Source organism: Atta colombica, unplaced genomic scaffold (assembly GCF_001594045.1).
Source record: "Atta colombica isolate Treedump-2 unplaced genomic scaffold, Acol1.0 scaffold202, whole genome shotgun sequence".
Lineage (NCBI taxonomy): Eukaryota > Metazoa > Arthropoda > Insecta > Hymenoptera > Formicidae > Atta > Atta colombica.
In genome coordinates, this window is record NW_017259297.1 from 24,511 (window position 1) to 43,534 (window position 19,024).

Below are 19,024 nucleotides of genomic sequence, written 5' to 3' on the forward strand. Positions count from 1 at the left end.
GGTTTTAACAGTTCATAATATACTACGCCGAGCTGGTCCCACCAAATACAGAGCATGACCTTGGGCGTCAAAATCACCGTTCTTGAAGCGTTGAAACCATTCACGACACGTTCTTTCACTAATAGCGGCCTCACCATATTTGAGAGCATTCGATGAGCCTCAGCCGTAGATTTCTTCATATTGAAGCAAAAAATTAAAACCTCCCGCAAATGACGAGAATTTGGCTCGTAAACTGACATTTTCAATCGAGAATAACTTTATGATGCAGACACAAATCGACTAATGTTTCTATGGGATTATGTTGACAGATGCCCAAGTTTATTATATGACGTCTATGATCTATTTATTTTGACCACCAATTACCACTAAAGTCATCTATAAGAAAACGGCGGAATCAAAGTTGTACACCTAATATTTCATGCATTTTTGTCATACAACAAATTTTTCAAACTTGATTGGCTATATAAGATAGAGGATCTCTCTGTCCTGCACACATTTGATGCACGGTAAAACCGCACAAATGAAATAGTGGCCATAAAATATCTCAAGTAAGAGCTAACTATACGGACAGAGTGCGAAAAAGACAAAACCGATAAGTTTGTGCAATAATCTGCTACACAATCAGACATTGTAACTTGACAAATTTATGTCTTCATTTCATTAAAATGATTCCTTCACCATTCATTTATATTTTATCTTTTCATTTATATTTTATCTTAAAAAACAACGATTTTATAAACGTTTGCACAACATAATTATTTAACTGGTTCCTAAAAAACGTTTTTAAAATTGCCTCAAATGATTTTAAAACAAAAAGAACCATTCCTAAACATTTTATTGTTATTCTACTTGGGTACAGAGGAAACTAATCTCGGTTTTAAAGATAAGTAAATTTCATACAGCAGTATAATAGCAGAAAAATTTTGTCACAAAATATTATATATTATATCATTTCAAAATATTCCCGTATTTCATGGCACTTTTAAACTCAAGATATTTTTATTAATTAATACGGCAATTTACAAAAGAATTTTAAAGAATTGAAAATTTCGAATTTCATATTATATAAATCTTTGATTGTAGGTTGTTATAAAACTTATAAATCGATGTTCACCTTGGGGGCGTTTGGCATATCAATATAGCGTCAAATTTCACAAACTGTTTGATAATTAATTTGATACTATAATGAACAGAATTAGTTCAATCGGAGACGTTGATTTGAAACAATCAATATGAGAATATTCAACGTGTTCGGATTCTTCGGTATCCTTTGCATCAGTTACGATCAATCTTGTACGTAAGACAATAAACTAAATTAAGATAGAACTATTTGCGCAATTACGTATTTTTAAGTTTAATAATGTTTACGTTATTGTTTACATATTTTAAAAATAATTTTAATATTACAATTCTATCGTCTCATTCATTGTTTCAAATCATTTTAGTAAAAAATAATATTTAAATTACATAATTTTATTTAATTCAAATATTATTTTTTTGTTAGATATACATATTTGTAAATTTTAAATTAGTAAGTATCTCTAATGTTTTCATAGATGCTTTTGCTTTGTCGATCAATTTAATAAATAACGTGAATACATGGAAATGCAAGAAATTGGAACAGTCTTCACCATTAATGCGCCTTAAAAATCATCTCTTTTGCGATTATGATAATACTGTTCATCCGAATTATCCTAAAACAACTAATGTCACTATGCATTTAATGCCAAAGTTAATAAATTTCGTAAGTATATAGTTATGAAGAGGTTACAATATATAAATTAACAAATTAATTAAAAAAAATGGAATAAAAATTATAAGCTGAAAGTCTTCTAAATATACAATTTATAAAAACTTTGTAAATTTTACTTTTACTTCTTGATGTTAAACATATTTGTTAACAAAAAAAATTTTCTATTGTCACGTAAAATGTAAATTTCGATAAAACATTCATTTTCTCTCTAATATAATATTTAATAGCTACTTAATATATTGCGATGTTTAAAAATAATTAAATAATGTAATTATTTACAGCAAGGAGAAGGTAAACTATCTTTGCACAGCTGGATGTCACTTGTGAGTATACTATTTTTTTTTTTGACATTTTAGGCCTATTCTTTTTGACTGAATTTTTGCATCAGTTTATCTTTCTTCCTCTTCTTTCCTTCTGAAGAGAAAAGGAAGAAAGGTAACTTGATGCAAATGTTCAGCTAAAAAAAACAGACTTTATGTTTCATCTTTGTTCTAACACAGTAAAATAATTGATATTTTAATACAATATTTCACAGGCTTGGATGGACTCACAACTTACTTGGACACCGAGCGATTATGACGGGATTACTTTTATTCATATGAAAAGCTGGCGAATCTGGATGCCCAGTCTATACGTCAATGATTCGTAAATTAATTTTTGAAAATTAATTCTGTCCTTTCTATAGATCATTAAAGGCACTTAATTCTACATCATATTTTAAAATCTTTAATCAGTTTTTTCGATTGTTTTAGCGGTGAAATGTCGAGTGACCAATATAAGCTACCTGTAACAGAATGCTTGCTCTTTAACTCGGGCTCTGTAAGTTGCGTACCTGCGGTGAAATTTATTTCCAAATGTAATCCCGATTATACTTATTGGCCTTATGATAAACATCAATGTCGCGTCACATTTCTTTTGTGGATGCATACAGGAGAAGAAGTCGATTTGTTGATAGATGGAAATGGGGTGTGTGTTTTAGTTAAAAATCATTTAATTTAAGTCTTTAATTATTTGTAATTTTGACCGAAAATTTTATCGAAACTGAAAACGAACACTCATTACCTACGTGTTTTGATTGAAATCATATATAGCTCTTCTTTATAAATATTAATTTTAATATTGTAATTATTTTTTTCAATAATTAAATTATGATGTTTATGAAGAAGAAGTATTTATATTCTTTATCCAAAATTGATACACAACGGAAATTTTGGTTTTCGATTTCGGCCGAAATTTAATTATTATCAATAAATTATGATATTTATGAAGAAAAAATAGATGATATAAGGGCTGTCTATACATATGGCCTTTATAGGATTCCTTTATTTTAATTTTGGTTTCAATTTCGATTGAAATTAACATATAGCCGAGTGATTCAGTTTCGGCAAAAATTTCGGTCGAACTCTACAATATTATTATTATCACTGCATTATCATTACATTAATAGTGACTGTTAATTATTCTTATCTCCTCCAAATAATATTTTCTCTGTATGCAAATATTAATTTAATAAAATTATGAAGAAACTATTACTCTGCAAAAATCTCAATAGTTAAGTTGTATTTAATACAATATTAATAAGAAGTACTTTTATAACCGCGTTTTTAGTATTTTTATCTTTTGTACAGTACTTATCTACATAGAAAAGATTACTATTTTATTAAAAAAAAAGGAATAAAATATTTAATCGCATCCATTATTGATTGCAAATATTTTTATTGTAAAAAAATAATATTCTTTGCAGATTTCTATGAGCGACTACACAAATGATACGAAGTGGGATTTCAAATTCACAAGTTCGATGAGGGAAGCCACAAAATTTAAATGCTGTCCGAACGATACATTCCCAAGGATCAATTATAATTTCTTATTGACGCGCCATCATGGCAAACATTACTTGACTGTTATTGTACCGGCTATCGGTGAGTAATTGCTCACAAAGAGCAGGGAATAATTAATATTAAGCATGATATATTTCTTTTCAGCTTTAATGCTACTCACTTTAATAGTACTCTGCCTCGATTTAAAATCCGTTGAACGAATGATGGTGGCAAGTGCAAATTTTATTTGTCATTTGCTCTGTATATTTTTTTTATTTTGGATTCTACCATTCAATCGTGTTAATCCCCCAAATATATGTAAGTATCAAAAACATTATCAAAATATAATAACATCAAAATATAAAATATATAAAGAATATATGTTCTCTAATTTATAATTTCAACAAACTTTTTTCATAACAACATTAGATTAATTAGAACTCAAATGATTTTTAATTTTCTGATTAATTGTATGCTCAAAATAATGGATTACTATAATCTAAAATATTTTTCGATTTAATTTGTTGAAGAAAATATAAAGTATAAGATTACAGTATATATAGTATATATTAATTAGAATTAAAATTATATTCAAAAATTTACAATATATCGTAAATGCCGAAAAATAAGCATTAGTTAGTATTAAAACCGATCATAAAAGACATAGTTTCAATTATACAATAAATTTTATTTAACAAATGAGTAAATTATTAACAAATTTATATATTTTATGTTTCATCTTGCAGTATTATTTTATCGGGAATCCTTAGCGTTGGCAACATTCGTGATGATACTGACGGCGATGTTACGCAAACTGGAAAATATGAGCACACAGACCCCAAATTGGATCTTGTTCACTACGACATTTGTTTTAAGCAACAAGGTTGGACGTTTTTTGATTCTCAAAAACAACAAAATTGCAGACAAAGATGTAGAGACTGAAGGAAGTTCAGAATCTGAAATAAGCCTAAAAGAATCGTCCTGGAAATATTTTGCTACTATTATTGACTGGTTATTTTTCTTTTGTTTGATTTTTATTTATATAATTATTTTGATTATTTTACTACCTTATTAATTTGTCAGAAAGAATATTAACGTTAGAATATTTGCCATAGTGTTTGTTATATCTTCTATAAATGGAATACTCTCCATTTAAATATCATTTTGATGCATGTATCTCTTATGTTATTACCTTAATTATTTTTTATCCAGAAAAATTTAAATCTATAGCGAAGATTGTTAACATCGAATAATTTTTGTTTGTTTAATTTGTATTTATTCAAATAGAGATTAATTCACAAAATAGAGATTAAGTCTTAAGAATTAAGTACATCTTAATCTGTTCAAACTTATTTATTTTAAAGTAACGGAATGTTATACTACTCTTATATATTGTCATTAAATTAATATTGCATCTAGATATATGATATAATAATGAAATTATCACATCTCCGTTATCTCAATAAAAACATTAATTCATCATTCATCAATTTGATGCGCAACAGTGGAATTGTACCTGCAATGTATCTACGATAATTCTGTAACAAATAAATATAAAATTCAAATTAAACCGACAGAAAAACAATCATTGCACAATACAAAAAAAATTATTAAATGCATGCAAAGTTTTCTATAAAATAATCATGTAATTTTTAAAACATAATTTTTATAAACATCATTTTTATTTTATTTATTATTTAATTACAGATATTCATGAAAATAATTACATATTTCCTAAAAATCTTATCTTAAAACAATCAACAAATAAAAACATAAGTTTTTATAAAACTTCAAAACAATTTAAAGTAATTCTTTTTTCTAATTATTATTTTTAAATTATTATAAAATAAAATAATTAAAAAATAAACAAGAAAAAGATTAATTTTATTCAAGTAAAAAATAATATTTACCACACACTATGCTCTATCGATGCCTAATGTCTTTCCCAGACCTTCTCCTTCCCTCAGAACTAGGTTGTCACTTCGCACATTTGCGCATAATCATTAATCGCGGGCGAACTAATTATTATTTGAACAGCACTCCCGAAATAAACGTGCGACGCGACGAACAGACTGCAGTTCATTTTCAATTAAATTGGCGACAAATAGTAGTTAACTTCATCGTTATTAGATTTTTACACGGAGAAAATACTGAGTCCTCCAACTTTGTCCTCCAACCTGCCCAGCAAACAAAAATAGATTGAAATGAATTGAAATGGATTCAGATTTTCAGAAATATTGATTCACGAAATTAAAATGAATGTTTTTCAATTCTGAATGTATTTTTATTCATTTATAGGAATTGCATGTAGCATATCTCTATGCTTTTCAATCTAAAAATAATATTAATTTTTTCTGTGCACACAATTGTGAATACTGTTCAAAATTTTAATAGGAAATACAGTTTTTCAATCGATTTGCATCCAATTGAATCCAATTAAATCCAAAAAAAATATTCACTATTTAAAATACGCATTCGGATAGAAAAAAATTTTAATCCATTTAATCTGTTCTTGTTTGCTGGATGTAAGAGGAAAGATATATTTTAAAATATAATATACAAAATTATCTATTATTATTGTATAATCGGTTTATTTTTAAGAATGAAAATCGAATATCAGTTCGTTATATTGCGAAACAAAGAAAACATTTAGAACAGATAGAAGAGATGAATCTCTTATATAATTTCTATATGAAATATGTATTATAATATTTGAAAAACATAAATCGAATAGCTCATAGATTATGATAATAAGAAAGAAAATATATCTTCTATTATCGACTTATTATTATTTTTGGCAAAAGATCATAAAGTTACGTTGGATTTTTGTACGCACATAACGAAGGATAAAAACAAGAAGCGAATTAAATTCATTTTAATTACATAAACTGCATGAAAAAATGAAGAAAATCATTTATATGAGAATATGAATCGCGTTATTTGTATATATTTATTATAATGTTACGTTTTTATAACTTGTACAATATCATTTAACTAATTTCAAAATATAATCGAGAATTATACTCAAGCAAAAGAAAAATTTTATGTTAATGTCACGTCCGAGAATAGGACTTAAGGAAATACGTGAAAGGGAAGTGCGTGGAGTGAGCCTTAGCCTTTGAGCCTTTGACAACCACGAGAGTTTATGTTGCGGTTGCCAAATTTAATTATTATTCAAAAAATTGTTTAGATTTGATAATCGTAACTTTCATTCAACTCTACTGCTGTCACCAATCTTATTATGTTAAAACATATATTGTTAGTGTCGCTTAACGGATTACAAATTTTTGCTAAACTAAATATGGCACAAGCCATTTGCAACTACCAGTGGACGAAGGAATGGCAAAGACTCAGCGATAGACTCACAAGGGAATCTTCAAAGTAAACAGACTGCAATTCGATATAAGTACAGCACCAATTCCAGAAATTAGTCGACCCATCCTAACTTCAGTTCAGGAATACTTCTATATTATGACGACGTATTGATTGGTGCGTCTTCAGAACAAGAACTCTACAATCGAATTCGAAAAGTTTTAAGGTTTTAAGATTTTAGAAACAATGGGCTTAAAAACAGATAAATGTATTATTGGAATTAAATCAATAGATTTTTTGGAAAATTACATCAACAATTAAAAAATACAACTTCTAAGAAGAAAGTGAGAGATATCCAATAGGCCCCGAAATCAACGTTAAAACAAGAACTCTAGTCATTTTTAGGTTTAATAAATTTTTATCATTCTTTCCTGAAAAACAAAGTTATGATGGCCAAACCGCTTCACCGACTTCTGGACAAAGATACACCATGGCACAAGGTGCACGAAAAAACTTTCAAAGAGCTGCTATCCGATGCTTCTAACACACTACGATAACAATAAGAAATTAATATTGTCATGCGATACATCACCTTGGGGAATAGGCGTAGTTCTGATACGAGGTGAAAGGCTCAATTAAACCTATAGTATACCACTCCAAGATTCTTTCTGTGGCAGAGTGGAATTATTCACAGTTGGATAAGGAAGCATTAGTCATTGTTACAAGGATCAAGAAATTTCATAATTACTTATACGCTAGGCCATTCGTCATCGAAACGGATCATAAATCTTTGCTAGGATTGTTAGAAGAAAAGACACCGATGAGTCATAACTCTCCATGCCTGGTGATGAGCACTTTTTATGAGCAACTACGATCTTGATACAAACTTAAGAGACAAATGAGCATGTCCATGCCCCAAGATTTCCACTGAGGAAGACGAATGCACCAGAATCAGCGATAAATAATGTGCTAATGATAGAACTTTTGTCAAAAATTCCCTTGAAGGCAGACGTTATCACGCATTTAACAGACAAAGATCCAAACTTTGGATAAAGTCAAGAAATTTATTCAATCCTGCTGGCCGAGAAAAGTAGAAGAAGCACTAAAACCAGAGGGAACGAATCATGTATACAAAGACTGCATCCTTTAGGGGACCAGAGTAGTTCACGTCAACAAGCTCTTTCTTTATTGCACAGATCACATGTCGGAATAATGAAGATGAAAATGTTAGCTCGTAGTTATATGTGGTGGCCAAAGATGGATGCCGATATCGAAAAAATATCAAAAGCATGTATAAGTTGTCAGTTATAGCAACAAAATTTCACGCGCACTCCAAGACACTCATGGGAATGACATTCGTTTTCATGGAACTGCGTTCACATAGATTTTGCCGGATCCTTTCAGGGGCATATGTCCACAGACTTTAAAAACTTCACAATCAAGAACGACACTCACTGCTATCATCCAGCTTCTAACGGCCAAGCATAACGAATGATCAAAGAAGTCAGGAAAATGCTTTCAAAGCTAGGGAGAGGCAATATCCATTTAAAAGTCACAAGATTCCTCTTCTCGAATCATACACCATCTTCTGTTACAAGAATCACCTTAGCAGAACTTCTTTATCAAAGAAAATTAAAGACTGGGCTGGATTTCATGTTTCCGACCGTATATCTATCGTATAGATATACGAATCAAGCAATTCAACTAGAAATGCGGGAACACTCGTACCCATCAATTTACTCCAAATCAATTTACAGCAAAATTTGGGTGAAAAATTTCCGATCGGGCCCTAAATGGAAGGCAGAAATCGTCCTGCAACGTTTAGGTTCAGTCACATATCGCCTGTCCAGGAAAGAAAGATTTACAAACGGCATATCGATTAAGTTCGAAGAAAAACTATCGAAGAAACAGAGCCTTCTTTTCTTTCTCTCCCCTCCTCCTCCTTTTCAACATGATATCTTGATGAACCGGGCTTTATCTGAAACATCAACGAGGCTCCAGTCGATGAGGAAGACCGCGCGGAGTCTTTCTTCAGGAAGATTGCAGCAAGAAAACATCTACTCTGTTATTTGGAAGATTACGTCCTCAACTGGGAGAGGAGGAATAGCGTATTAGCGTTGACCATTTAGCATTATTGCGAATCTGAGTAACTGACGGGGGAATAACATCTAAAGTTCATGCACTTGTAACGGCAGCAGGAAACTTTGTATTGATACACAATAAACTTTATTTGAATACAATAAATCTTATTTTGAGACATAACATGCTCCAAATGTATTGGGAGTAAAAATAAGTTTCCGCTGTTTTTTATAAAAAATTAAGCATTTATTGTGAAAGAACGGTATATAATGTTTTATTCAAAGTAATGGCCATCGCTAGCCACTACTTTTTCCCATCTTTCTGATAACATGTGGATATCGTATCGGAAGAACGCTTCATCTTTTGAGACTATCCAATCATCGATATAATTTTTGGTATCTTCACATGATGTGAAGTGCTGCTCAGACAGGCCATGCGTCATCGATCGGAACAAATGGTAGTCGAAAGGAGCAATGTCTGGAGAATATGGCGCGTGGGGTAGAACTTCCCATTTGAGTGTTTCTAAGTAGGTTTTGACCGTCGCCGCAACATGTGGTCGAACATTATCATGCAGGAGAATAATTTTGTCATGCCTGGAGAAGTAGTGAGCGCATTTTTCCTTGAGTGCTCGACTCAATTGTGTTCGATAGAGAACCCCAATAATGATCTCGTTCGGTTTGAGCAGCTCATAATACATGACACCAAGCTGATCCCACCAAATAGATAACATGAGTTTTTCGGCTTGGCTGTCGATGTTGAAGCATGGCCATGATTTCCTCTTTTTTGGGTTATCGTAGTGGATCCATGTTTCATCACCAGTGACTATACGATGCAAAAAACTCTTTATGCCTGGCAAGTAGCATTTCATATGTGAAAAATAGGTGTTCAAAAATCGGTGTTTCTCGGCTTCAGTTCATATGGAACCCAATTCCCTTGCTTTTGAATCATTCCCAATGATTTCAAACGATATGAAATTGTTTGTTGAGTCACTCCTAATGTAAGTGCAGTGTCGTTTTATATCAAACAATTTTAACTATAATTTATTAGTGGCGCTGTCTTTTGCAAACGGCGGAAACTTATTTGTATTCCCAATAATTTTTACAATAATAAACATGAAGTTACCTTGATTGACAATTAATTAATAGAAATTTTATCTTTAAATTATTGCGAACTTCTTAATCCTTTCGGAATCCTTTCCTCTGTCAGAGTAAGCGCCTTCCATACAACTATAAGACTAGAAGCAACTCTTATTGCTAAGTGTATATTTCATCACTAGAGTCTTATAATGAAAGGAAAAGAAGGGCAAGAGAGATTAAAACTAGATATTAAATAACATTTAATGACTTTTATTTTTATATTACAATTCATGATGTTTGTAATATACGGACTTTCTGCGTCTGATTTCTTTCGTCTTATCATCAAGGTAGACCTCGATTTTTCATGCTCGGTGGAAAGAAGAAATGGCAGCCGTGACACGTCCCTCGGGATCGATGAATGAAGAGTCCATGATGTTGGAGATGACTCAGCCGCTCCTGAAGCCTCCCGAGAAGGAGACTTCAGTACTTCGAGGAATCAAATTCTCCATTTTGATATTAAGCCTTTTTTTAGGAGTTTAAGTTGGATTTAACGACGATCTTTTTTTTCCCTTTTGCTCATCTACAGGAGAAGAATGTCACCTCGATTTAATTGGCGAATTTTAATTATTGTCTAACGTGGTTGATCAGTTAAGACCTTAAAGAAAGTTTTTACTTTTGGGTTGGATGTACATAGGCGTGCAGCCTCTCAGTTGAAGCGCGCTGCACTAAAAGAGAAGTGAAAATAATCAGCCTCTAATTGTAAGAAGCACCTGATTCCTGAGAGCATACGGGATTTAAGGCAATGCTGCTCGTAGAATAAGTATGACTGCCCTATTAAAAATTTGATAGGAGATATGACTCCTTTAATGAAACGTCACCCTTAAAATATTTGGAAATTGGTTCGTATAATTTCGATCATCTGAATGAATGAATTTAGAAGATTTTATATTTAAAAATTAGAAAATTCTGATTTATTATAAAAATTCTAATTTATTATAAAAATTCAGAGAGAACTTTATAAGAAAAATTTATGTTCGAGCAATTTTATTCGATCGAAAGTCTCAAATAAGATTTTCGTTCGATTTACAAAATTCGATTTACAAAAATTTACTTAGTGTTTCGCTAAGTAAATTTTTGGAAACAGCGGAGAATTACTAAGTACTTATTGTTTGCTCGGAAATAATCTAAGTTCTTCTACAGAAGTTATTCCGCGAACCAAAATTTAAGATTGCCGAGTTTAAGATAAGCGCGACGAGTCCTGCGAGAATCCGTTTATGTAAACTAAAGAGGTAGAAGAAGCTCAGGCAGCGCGGACGTGTTAAGGTTGAGAAGAAAAAAATGACACAATTAAAATTGAGATCAGAAACCATTTTTAATCTCATAAATCTCTTAAAGATCTTAATTTTGAAATAAAATTTAAAAAATTAAAAAACTTAAACATTAATATGTCGTTTTAATTAAAACATAAAAAAAGAGAAACTATCCGTTTTGCCTGACTCCTCTGGGCAAAGCAAATAGATCACTCAAGCAATGCAAATGAAATTTTAAAAATTAGAATCAGTCTTGGCAATCGTCACAAAAATATCTACTAAATCCTCTATATGTAATGCAATCTTCATGAGCCCATTTAGTGCAATGACTACACTGGATCAATCATAAACAAATCATCATTGTAGCAAAAAATAAACCAAAATGAGATATAAGATAAAAACAAACTCGTGCCTCTTGAAAGGTCGTCCCTCCACATTCCCAGTATTTTCATTGTAATCATACTGAGAAAAGAGGATGGATCATTCGCTTTGCCCCCACCCGCTTTGCCCAAAGAACCTACCTAGCGTGAATTTAGAAAGGTTAGAATAAAGTTGAAGCCAAGTGAAAAATTTTAACCTCGTATATCGAATACACGTTTAAAGACACAGAATTCTTATAAAAAATCATTCACACTAAGAAACAATTACAGATAATAATTAAGCTACCTACTTAAGGAAAAATCGCAAGAAAATACTCAATACGTTTCTATTAAATACAAACGCAATCATACTATCTTGATCAAAAAGTTCCCGGAATTCATTCAGAAAATTCAAAATACAAGTTTTATTCATCAAAAGTGATATTGTCCCCTTCAAAGTACTCCCCATCGACTGCAACGCACTTATGCCAGCACTTGATCCAGCTCTCGAAACATTTCTGGAACTCTATTGTCGGTATAGCCATCAGAGTTGTCTTCGATTTTTTCATTACTTTTCATTCCTTTCGACTGTTAAAACGCGTTTCCCGTAATGGTTTTTTCAAGCCACTCATAAACGGCTGTTTTCTTTAGAGTATCACTGCCGAAACAGTTTTCCAACATTTTCAAAGTTTTCACACCATTGAATCCATTTTTAACGCAAAATTTAATACAAACTCGTTGTTGCAAATTCAACTCCTTTTTAAAACTGTAAAAAATCGAAAATACGTGCAGAGGTAGATGTACTCAAGACGGCGTAACTTTTACAAATGTCAAGCTATGGTGATAAAATTTGGTGGGAATGTCAATGATAGATGTGGCAACCAAAAACACAGAACTCAAATCAGTTGACTCAGAGCATTACCTGGTGGAAATTTTTGATCAAGGTGATATGTTGTTTCGTACTTTCATAGCGTCGCTGGTCGATCAATCCTTCAACTGTTCATAACGCAATCTCAGATAGAAAATAAAAGGAACTCGCTTTATTCAGGGTATCCATTTTGTCTGGCTTCCCCTACATGCCAGCGGGGAACTTAAAACTCCAACTGGGCATGTCTCCCTGGTGCTCATCAAGTTTACTTGAAGAGTAGGGGTGAAATAAAATAGATCTCGTGGACCAAGATACTCGCCAATACATCTGATAAGCGCGGCGTTTTATTTATCAAACCCTTCCAAATTCATAAAAAGTCGAATTCCAAAAGATTACCTCAGGCGAGTAAAATAGATAACTCAAAATTTCGCACTGATTCGTTAGTCTACCTCGAGGATTTTGATGGAGGCAAAAATTCGATTTCAGGAAACATAAATAGAAGATAAAAACCAAAGACATTTTACATAGCAACATACACACAATGAAACGCGTAGAATATCTAACAAATCTTGAAACAGAGTTAGGAAATATCAAATGGGACATCTTGGGAGTTAGTGAGACACGACTAGCGGGCAAGGAAACCACGTCGCTAAGATCTGGGCACTTGTTATTCCAGAAAAACTCAGATGAGTCGCACTTGGGCGGAGGGATACTCTTGATACATAAAAAAATAAAACTTAGTCTCCAAATAAAATTCTAAACACTTAGTCATCAAATCGAGGGCGGTGTCTAATCGCGTCGTCTATGTGTTGCCGAGACTGAACTAAAGATACAGCTTGCAAGTCATCCAAACATATGCTCCCATTAACACTTCCCAAAATGAAGACATAAAGCGGTTTTATGAAGGCTTCATAGAGGCGAGATCAGAAGGAATACTTCACTATAATGATGAGGGATTTTAATGTTAAAATCAACACAAACATCGAAGTGTTCGGTTTAGGCACAAGGGACAATAGAGGTCAAATGTTGATGGACTTTCTCGGTAGGGAGAGAATACATTGCATGAATACTTTTTTTCAGAAAAAGCCACAGAAAAAAATGGACCTGGAGAAATCTAGATGTCACAATAAAAAATGAAATAAGTTACATCTTTAGTTCAAACAAAAATATATGTACCGACATCTCCGTCTTATATCGCTTTGACACCGGTAGCGATCACCGGCTGGTAAGAGCGTATTTTTGGATTGATACAAGGCTCGAAAGAAAAAAATTGATGTTGATATCTATAACCATGCAGAGAAAGTTTGAAAACCGAAGAGCGGAAATACCAGAACCATCTGGGGGAGAAATCTGGGCTCAGCGTGCGAGCTCGGCCGTTTGGAACTAAATGCACTAAACTTAAAAATCACCAACCGCATTAAATCTGCAGTAAAAAAAAACAAACATGCGCACTCAAAAATAAAGATCTTTAAGATCACACCGGCTACAGAGAGACTCATTGAAAAAAGAAGGAACACCAATAGAGGCTATAAGATATATGCAACTCAACAAAGAAATAAGGAAGACAATCCGAAAAGACATAAGAGCAAATAAACGCGGGAAATAGAGCGAATAATCTAAGACAATATAAATCCTTCAGATCAAAATTAGCTCTTCCAGGGGAAGAGCGAGAATCAACTGCATGAAAAACATCGATGGTGAGATTGTGCATGAGAGAAACGATGTGATGACTATTGTCCGCCACAAGACTTTCTACAAAGAATTGTACAAAGAATCAATTCCTAAACTGTTACCTTAACAAGAAACACTAAATCAGAAATGTGAGTTCGGAGGAGATTCGGGAAGTATCGAGAGCTGAATTCAGAGCAACGCTGAAGGAATTAAAAAGCTGTAAAAGCCTGTGTCCGAACCAAATAATAGGGGAAATGCTGAAAGCAGGAGGAACTGGACTAGAAGTCGCACTGTGTGCACTGTTCAATAAATGCTTGGAGGAAGAAAAAATCCCAGAGGCTTGGCAAAACGCCGAGGTCATTCTTTTATTTAAGAAGGGAGACCCAGCCAACATTGCAAATTACAGGCCGATCAGTTTACTTAATCATCAGTTTACATCTTTATAAAGTGCTGACAAAAATGTTACAAACCATCTCACCAACAAATTTCTTCCAACCAATTGAATAGACTGGATTTAGGAAGGGTTAATAGTACCATCGATCATCTCTAAGTTATACGCATGCTGGTAGAGAAATGCACGGAATATAATATCTCTCTTAATATGGCATTCGTGGACTACCAGAAAGCATTCGACTCAATGGAGATTTGATTCTGGAGGTAATGGATCTAGTGAGAATTGACTCAAGGTATTTGAACTTTATAAAATACATCTATAGACAAGCCACTCTCGAATCAACGATGACATGTGTATCGAAAAAATTCAGGTGAAAAGAGGAATTAGATAGGGTTTCCCTAAAATTATTCACTCTGGTATTAGAATACATTTTCAAAGGACATTTTCCTTAGGAGAGAAAAATAGTTGCGGAACATATCTGAGTCAGCGCTTCGCAAACGACATTATAGTCTTTAGTAACTGCAGAGCTAGAAGAGATGTTACAAGAGCTAAATTGTGCATCCAGACAGGTGGGCCTAAGTATGAATCTACAAAAAATTAAGATCATGTCCATAAATAATATAAAATTGACTATTGATAAAGTAATCATTCAAAACGTAGAAGGATATGTACTTGGGCCACTATTAAACTAGGTAAGTAAAACCAGACAACGGAGATTGCGAGACGAGACGGTTTGAGTTGGGCAATCTGAGATATATCATCAGAGATCCCAAAATCCCAAAAATCTTAAGCGAAAAGTGTATGAGAGTGTGTGTATTGCCATAGACAACATATCGTCTTGAAACTATAATGCTGATCCAGCGCAAGGCAAATTCGTGAAGATATATCAAAGAGCAATGGAAAGATCAATGCTGGAGATCAATCTTAGAGACAAAGTGAGAAAAGATATCATAAGATCGAAGACAGGTGTCTCCGACGTTGTCGGACAAGTGGCGACGCTGAAGTGGAAATGGGCAGGCCAGATGTAAGAATGAGAGGTGGAATAAATGTCTATTGTGTTGGAGACCGAGGGCGTCGACGAGGAGTTGGGCTAGCCGCAGTCGCGCTGCCACGACGACATTAGAAGGCACGCGGGTCAAATTGGATGCGGGTCGCACGGGAAAGGGAGACATGGAGCGAAATGGAAAAAGTCTGTGGCCCAGGAATAGATTGCGAAAGGCTGAGAAGCAGAAGAAAAAAAAGAGGTAACGTCTTGCGGTAAAGGGTGTCACTACATGTACTATAATTTATAGTAACGAGCACTGTTCTAGAATATTCGGTCAAGTGACATTATTTTCACAAAAAAACTCAGAATTGTTCAAAAATTGTTAATGCCGAACAATATCACAATAGCGACAGTTTTCGCGTTCTCTCTTTACGCATACACGATTGGATTCGTTCGTACTGCACTAGAACGCTATAGCTTCTGTATGTTCATATGCTTTTTCATTATGGAATTTCGCAGATATATAACTCGGCCAATTGTCGCGTGTTGACTTGCTAGCGGCAATTTCTATTGTTTGATTTAATTATATTTATTACAATAGCGACTGACGCTTGCTAGTATCGCATGTACTTCAAGTACGTAAAGTACAATAACATATTAATATTTTTTTATTTTTCACAATGATTTTATTAATCAAATAAAAATATAAGGTAACTGTGAGTAAAAGACGAATGTATAGGAAAGATGACGCTGTCATGGAGGCAGATTATAGATTATGTACTTACACGTGACTCAAATAATAAATAATTTGATGATTCAAATTATCTCATAGTTCAAATCTTTCTTTCCACAATACAATCAATATGACTAATATAGACTTTCTATGAAGAAAAGAAGAATTATATAATATATACACATTGTTTTCCTGTATGTTACATAGTTTTTTATAATATCTCCCAACAAACGAAAATAGATTGAAATAGATTCAGATTTTCAGAAATACGGATTTACGAATGTTAAAATGAATCCTTTTTAATCCTGAATGCATTTTTATTCATTTATAAAAATTATATAGAGCATCTCTATGCCTTTCAATCTAATATTAGCATTTTCTGTACATCGTGAATATTACTGAATTCATAATTGTGAATAGGAAGTACAGTTTTTTTAATTTAGTTAAATTAAAAAATAATATCAGCAATTTCTGTGCGATGTGAATACTGCTCAATTCAATATTCTAAAAATGAAAATGAAATGTAGCAATCTAATTGAATAAAAAAAATTTTTTTAAATAGACCATAAATGCTATTTAAATTTAAAATTATAAAGAAAATTTTTTGTCATTTTTAATTCAACTAATTGTAAGTTAAAAAAATTAACGTAAAAATAATTGAGCTATGTTCTTTTGTTTCTCTTTGATTATAAGTAAAATGAATGATGTCAACGCACATCAATGTGAACGCTCACAAACCAAGTCGAACACAGCCCGAATATTAGGCTAATCACAGGACATCAGTCAAGCGAGATTAGATTATTCGACACTTACTCAATGTTGTCTTATGGTGATGTAAATTGTTTATACTTTATTATTTCTATTATATTATATCTATTAAATGATGATATTTTTATTATATCTATATAATTTCGTTACTAGCTTTGAATTGAATAAATTTACCAATTGAAGTGATAGCGGGTAACGTAGAAGATTCAAAATCTAGAGTTCGAGTCCCAGGTTCGAATCCCACTAAGGTGCGTTTTTTAATACCAATTTTAAATAATTAATTTCAGGTATAATTATTATAAATCTTAGGAATAAAATTTGACTTAAATATGAATGTTTTTTTTTCAAATATTAAACTAGTGTCAGCTCGTATTCAATCCATTTCAATCCATTCAATCCATTTTCATGAATTTAAAGTTCGCATTAAAAAAAGTTTAATTCATTTTCGTTTGCTGAGCTTCATAATATCATAATCAAAAATATTTATATTTTATTAATAATATAACTTTTATGTTTATCTCATATAAAATATCTACTTGTTTAAAAATAAGACTAATTATAAACATTTTTCTGTGTGATATTAAGATATTAGATTTCATGTGATATAATTGTGATATCCAAATTTAGTTCTAATGTTTTTTAATAATTTTTTAAAATCTTATTTTATTTTTATTACACACAGTAGTAAGTAAATATATTTTACTAATAAGTTCATTATGTAATTATTACATACAATACACATAATACAAAAATATAATTATGTTAATATAATTATGTTAATGTTAACATTTCAACAATTATATTTTCATAAATTATATAAAAGTTTTATATTTTGCTCTAAAATTTCTTATAATATATTAAAACAATATAAACATTATCATAATAAATTTTTTTTTATTCATAAAAAGTATATTTTTAACTTAAATTGTGACTTTTCGTCATCTTATTCACTACTAAAAGTCATCTTTACCCACATATGGGAGTAAGATGATGAAATTGATATGTCCTTAAAAAAATTAAATTTTAAAGAATTGTAATTTATTTAATAATTTCATAAATAATTTTACAAATGATAATTAAGACTAATGAACTTAAAAAAAAATAAATCAGTTTCTTTTCTCTTCACAAAAATTAGAAAAAATCGACAAACTTTAACTATTCGTCATCTTATCTCCTTTCTTCTACTTTTAAGTTACACAATTTGAATTTAATTTCATGACATTACATTAAATTTAATATATTTATAACTGAAAAATATATTTGTGTACATGTACATGAAATTTAATGTACTTTTCACAAAATTTAATGTACATATTCATTACATTTAAGTAATTACTATAACTTAATTTTCAGTCATCAATTTTAAATCATTCATTATTTTTAATTTCGTTCATAATCATAAACTTCATTTACATGTAAAGGAAGTATTTCTAACAGTGTTGATTATACCTCTGGGGGCGTCCAATATATCAGTAGTTTCGAATTTCATGAGGCGTCTAATTGTTACGTTACTACAACGAAGAGAATTAGTTATATCAGAGCCGTTGGCTCGTTTCGATCAGGATGAGAATACTACAAGTATTTGGATTTTTCGTAATCCTTTGGCATGGTCAATTTGGTACGTTAAATAATCTTTATTTAGCTTAAAGCAACTATTATTATTACATATATTTTTCTACATTCAGTAATGTAGCATCCCTACAGCACAAAGTACAAAAGTTGCTGCAATATTGCAGAGATTTTGTTACAAATTCTATGCTGACTGCTGTATGGGTAGTTAATTCTATATTATCTATCATTTAAAAATAATCTTTATATTATTATAAAAGCATTTCAAAATCACAAAAAATATATTTTATTTAATATATTAAAAAATATATTAAATAAAATATATTA

General features: G+C 31.5%; 2 protein-coding genes across 2 annotated transcripts in view; both read left to right on the forward strand.

The window, feature by feature from the left end:
* Nucleotides 1-4,648, forward strand: part of LOC108687212 (neuronal acetylcholine receptor subunit alpha-5-like) — an 11,496-nt gene extending 6,848 nt beyond the window's left edge. The window contains exons 2-9 of the mRNA XM_018192868.1: nucleotides 1,084-1,293; nucleotides 1,557-1,744; nucleotides 2,035-2,076; nucleotides 2,289-2,398; nucleotides 2,506-2,719; nucleotides 3,498-3,675; nucleotides 3,739-3,891; nucleotides 4,320-4,648. Coding sequence (XP_018048357.1) covers nucleotides 1,233-1,293; nucleotides 1,557-1,744; nucleotides 2,035-2,076; nucleotides 2,289-2,398; nucleotides 2,506-2,719; nucleotides 3,498-3,675; nucleotides 3,739-3,891; nucleotides 4,320-4,648 — 1,275 coding nt within the window. The 5' untranslated portion in view covers nucleotides 1,084-1,232. The remainder of the gene's footprint in view (nucleotides 1-1,083; nucleotides 1,294-1,556; nucleotides 1,745-2,034; nucleotides 2,077-2,288; nucleotides 2,399-2,505; nucleotides 2,720-3,497; nucleotides 3,676-3,738; nucleotides 3,892-4,319) is intronic.
* Nucleotides 4,649-15,538: 10,890 nt separating this feature from the next.
* Nucleotides 15,539-19,024, forward strand: part of LOC108687213 (acetylcholine receptor subunit alpha-L1-like) — a 6,325-nt gene continuing 2,839 nt past the window's right edge. Inside the window, exons 1-2 of the mRNA XM_018192869.1 lie at nucleotides 15,539-15,666; nucleotides 18,814-18,901. Coding sequence (XP_018048358.1) covers nucleotides 15,539-15,666; nucleotides 18,814-18,901 — 216 coding nt within the window. The remainder of the gene's footprint in view (nucleotides 15,667-18,813; nucleotides 18,902-19,024) is intronic.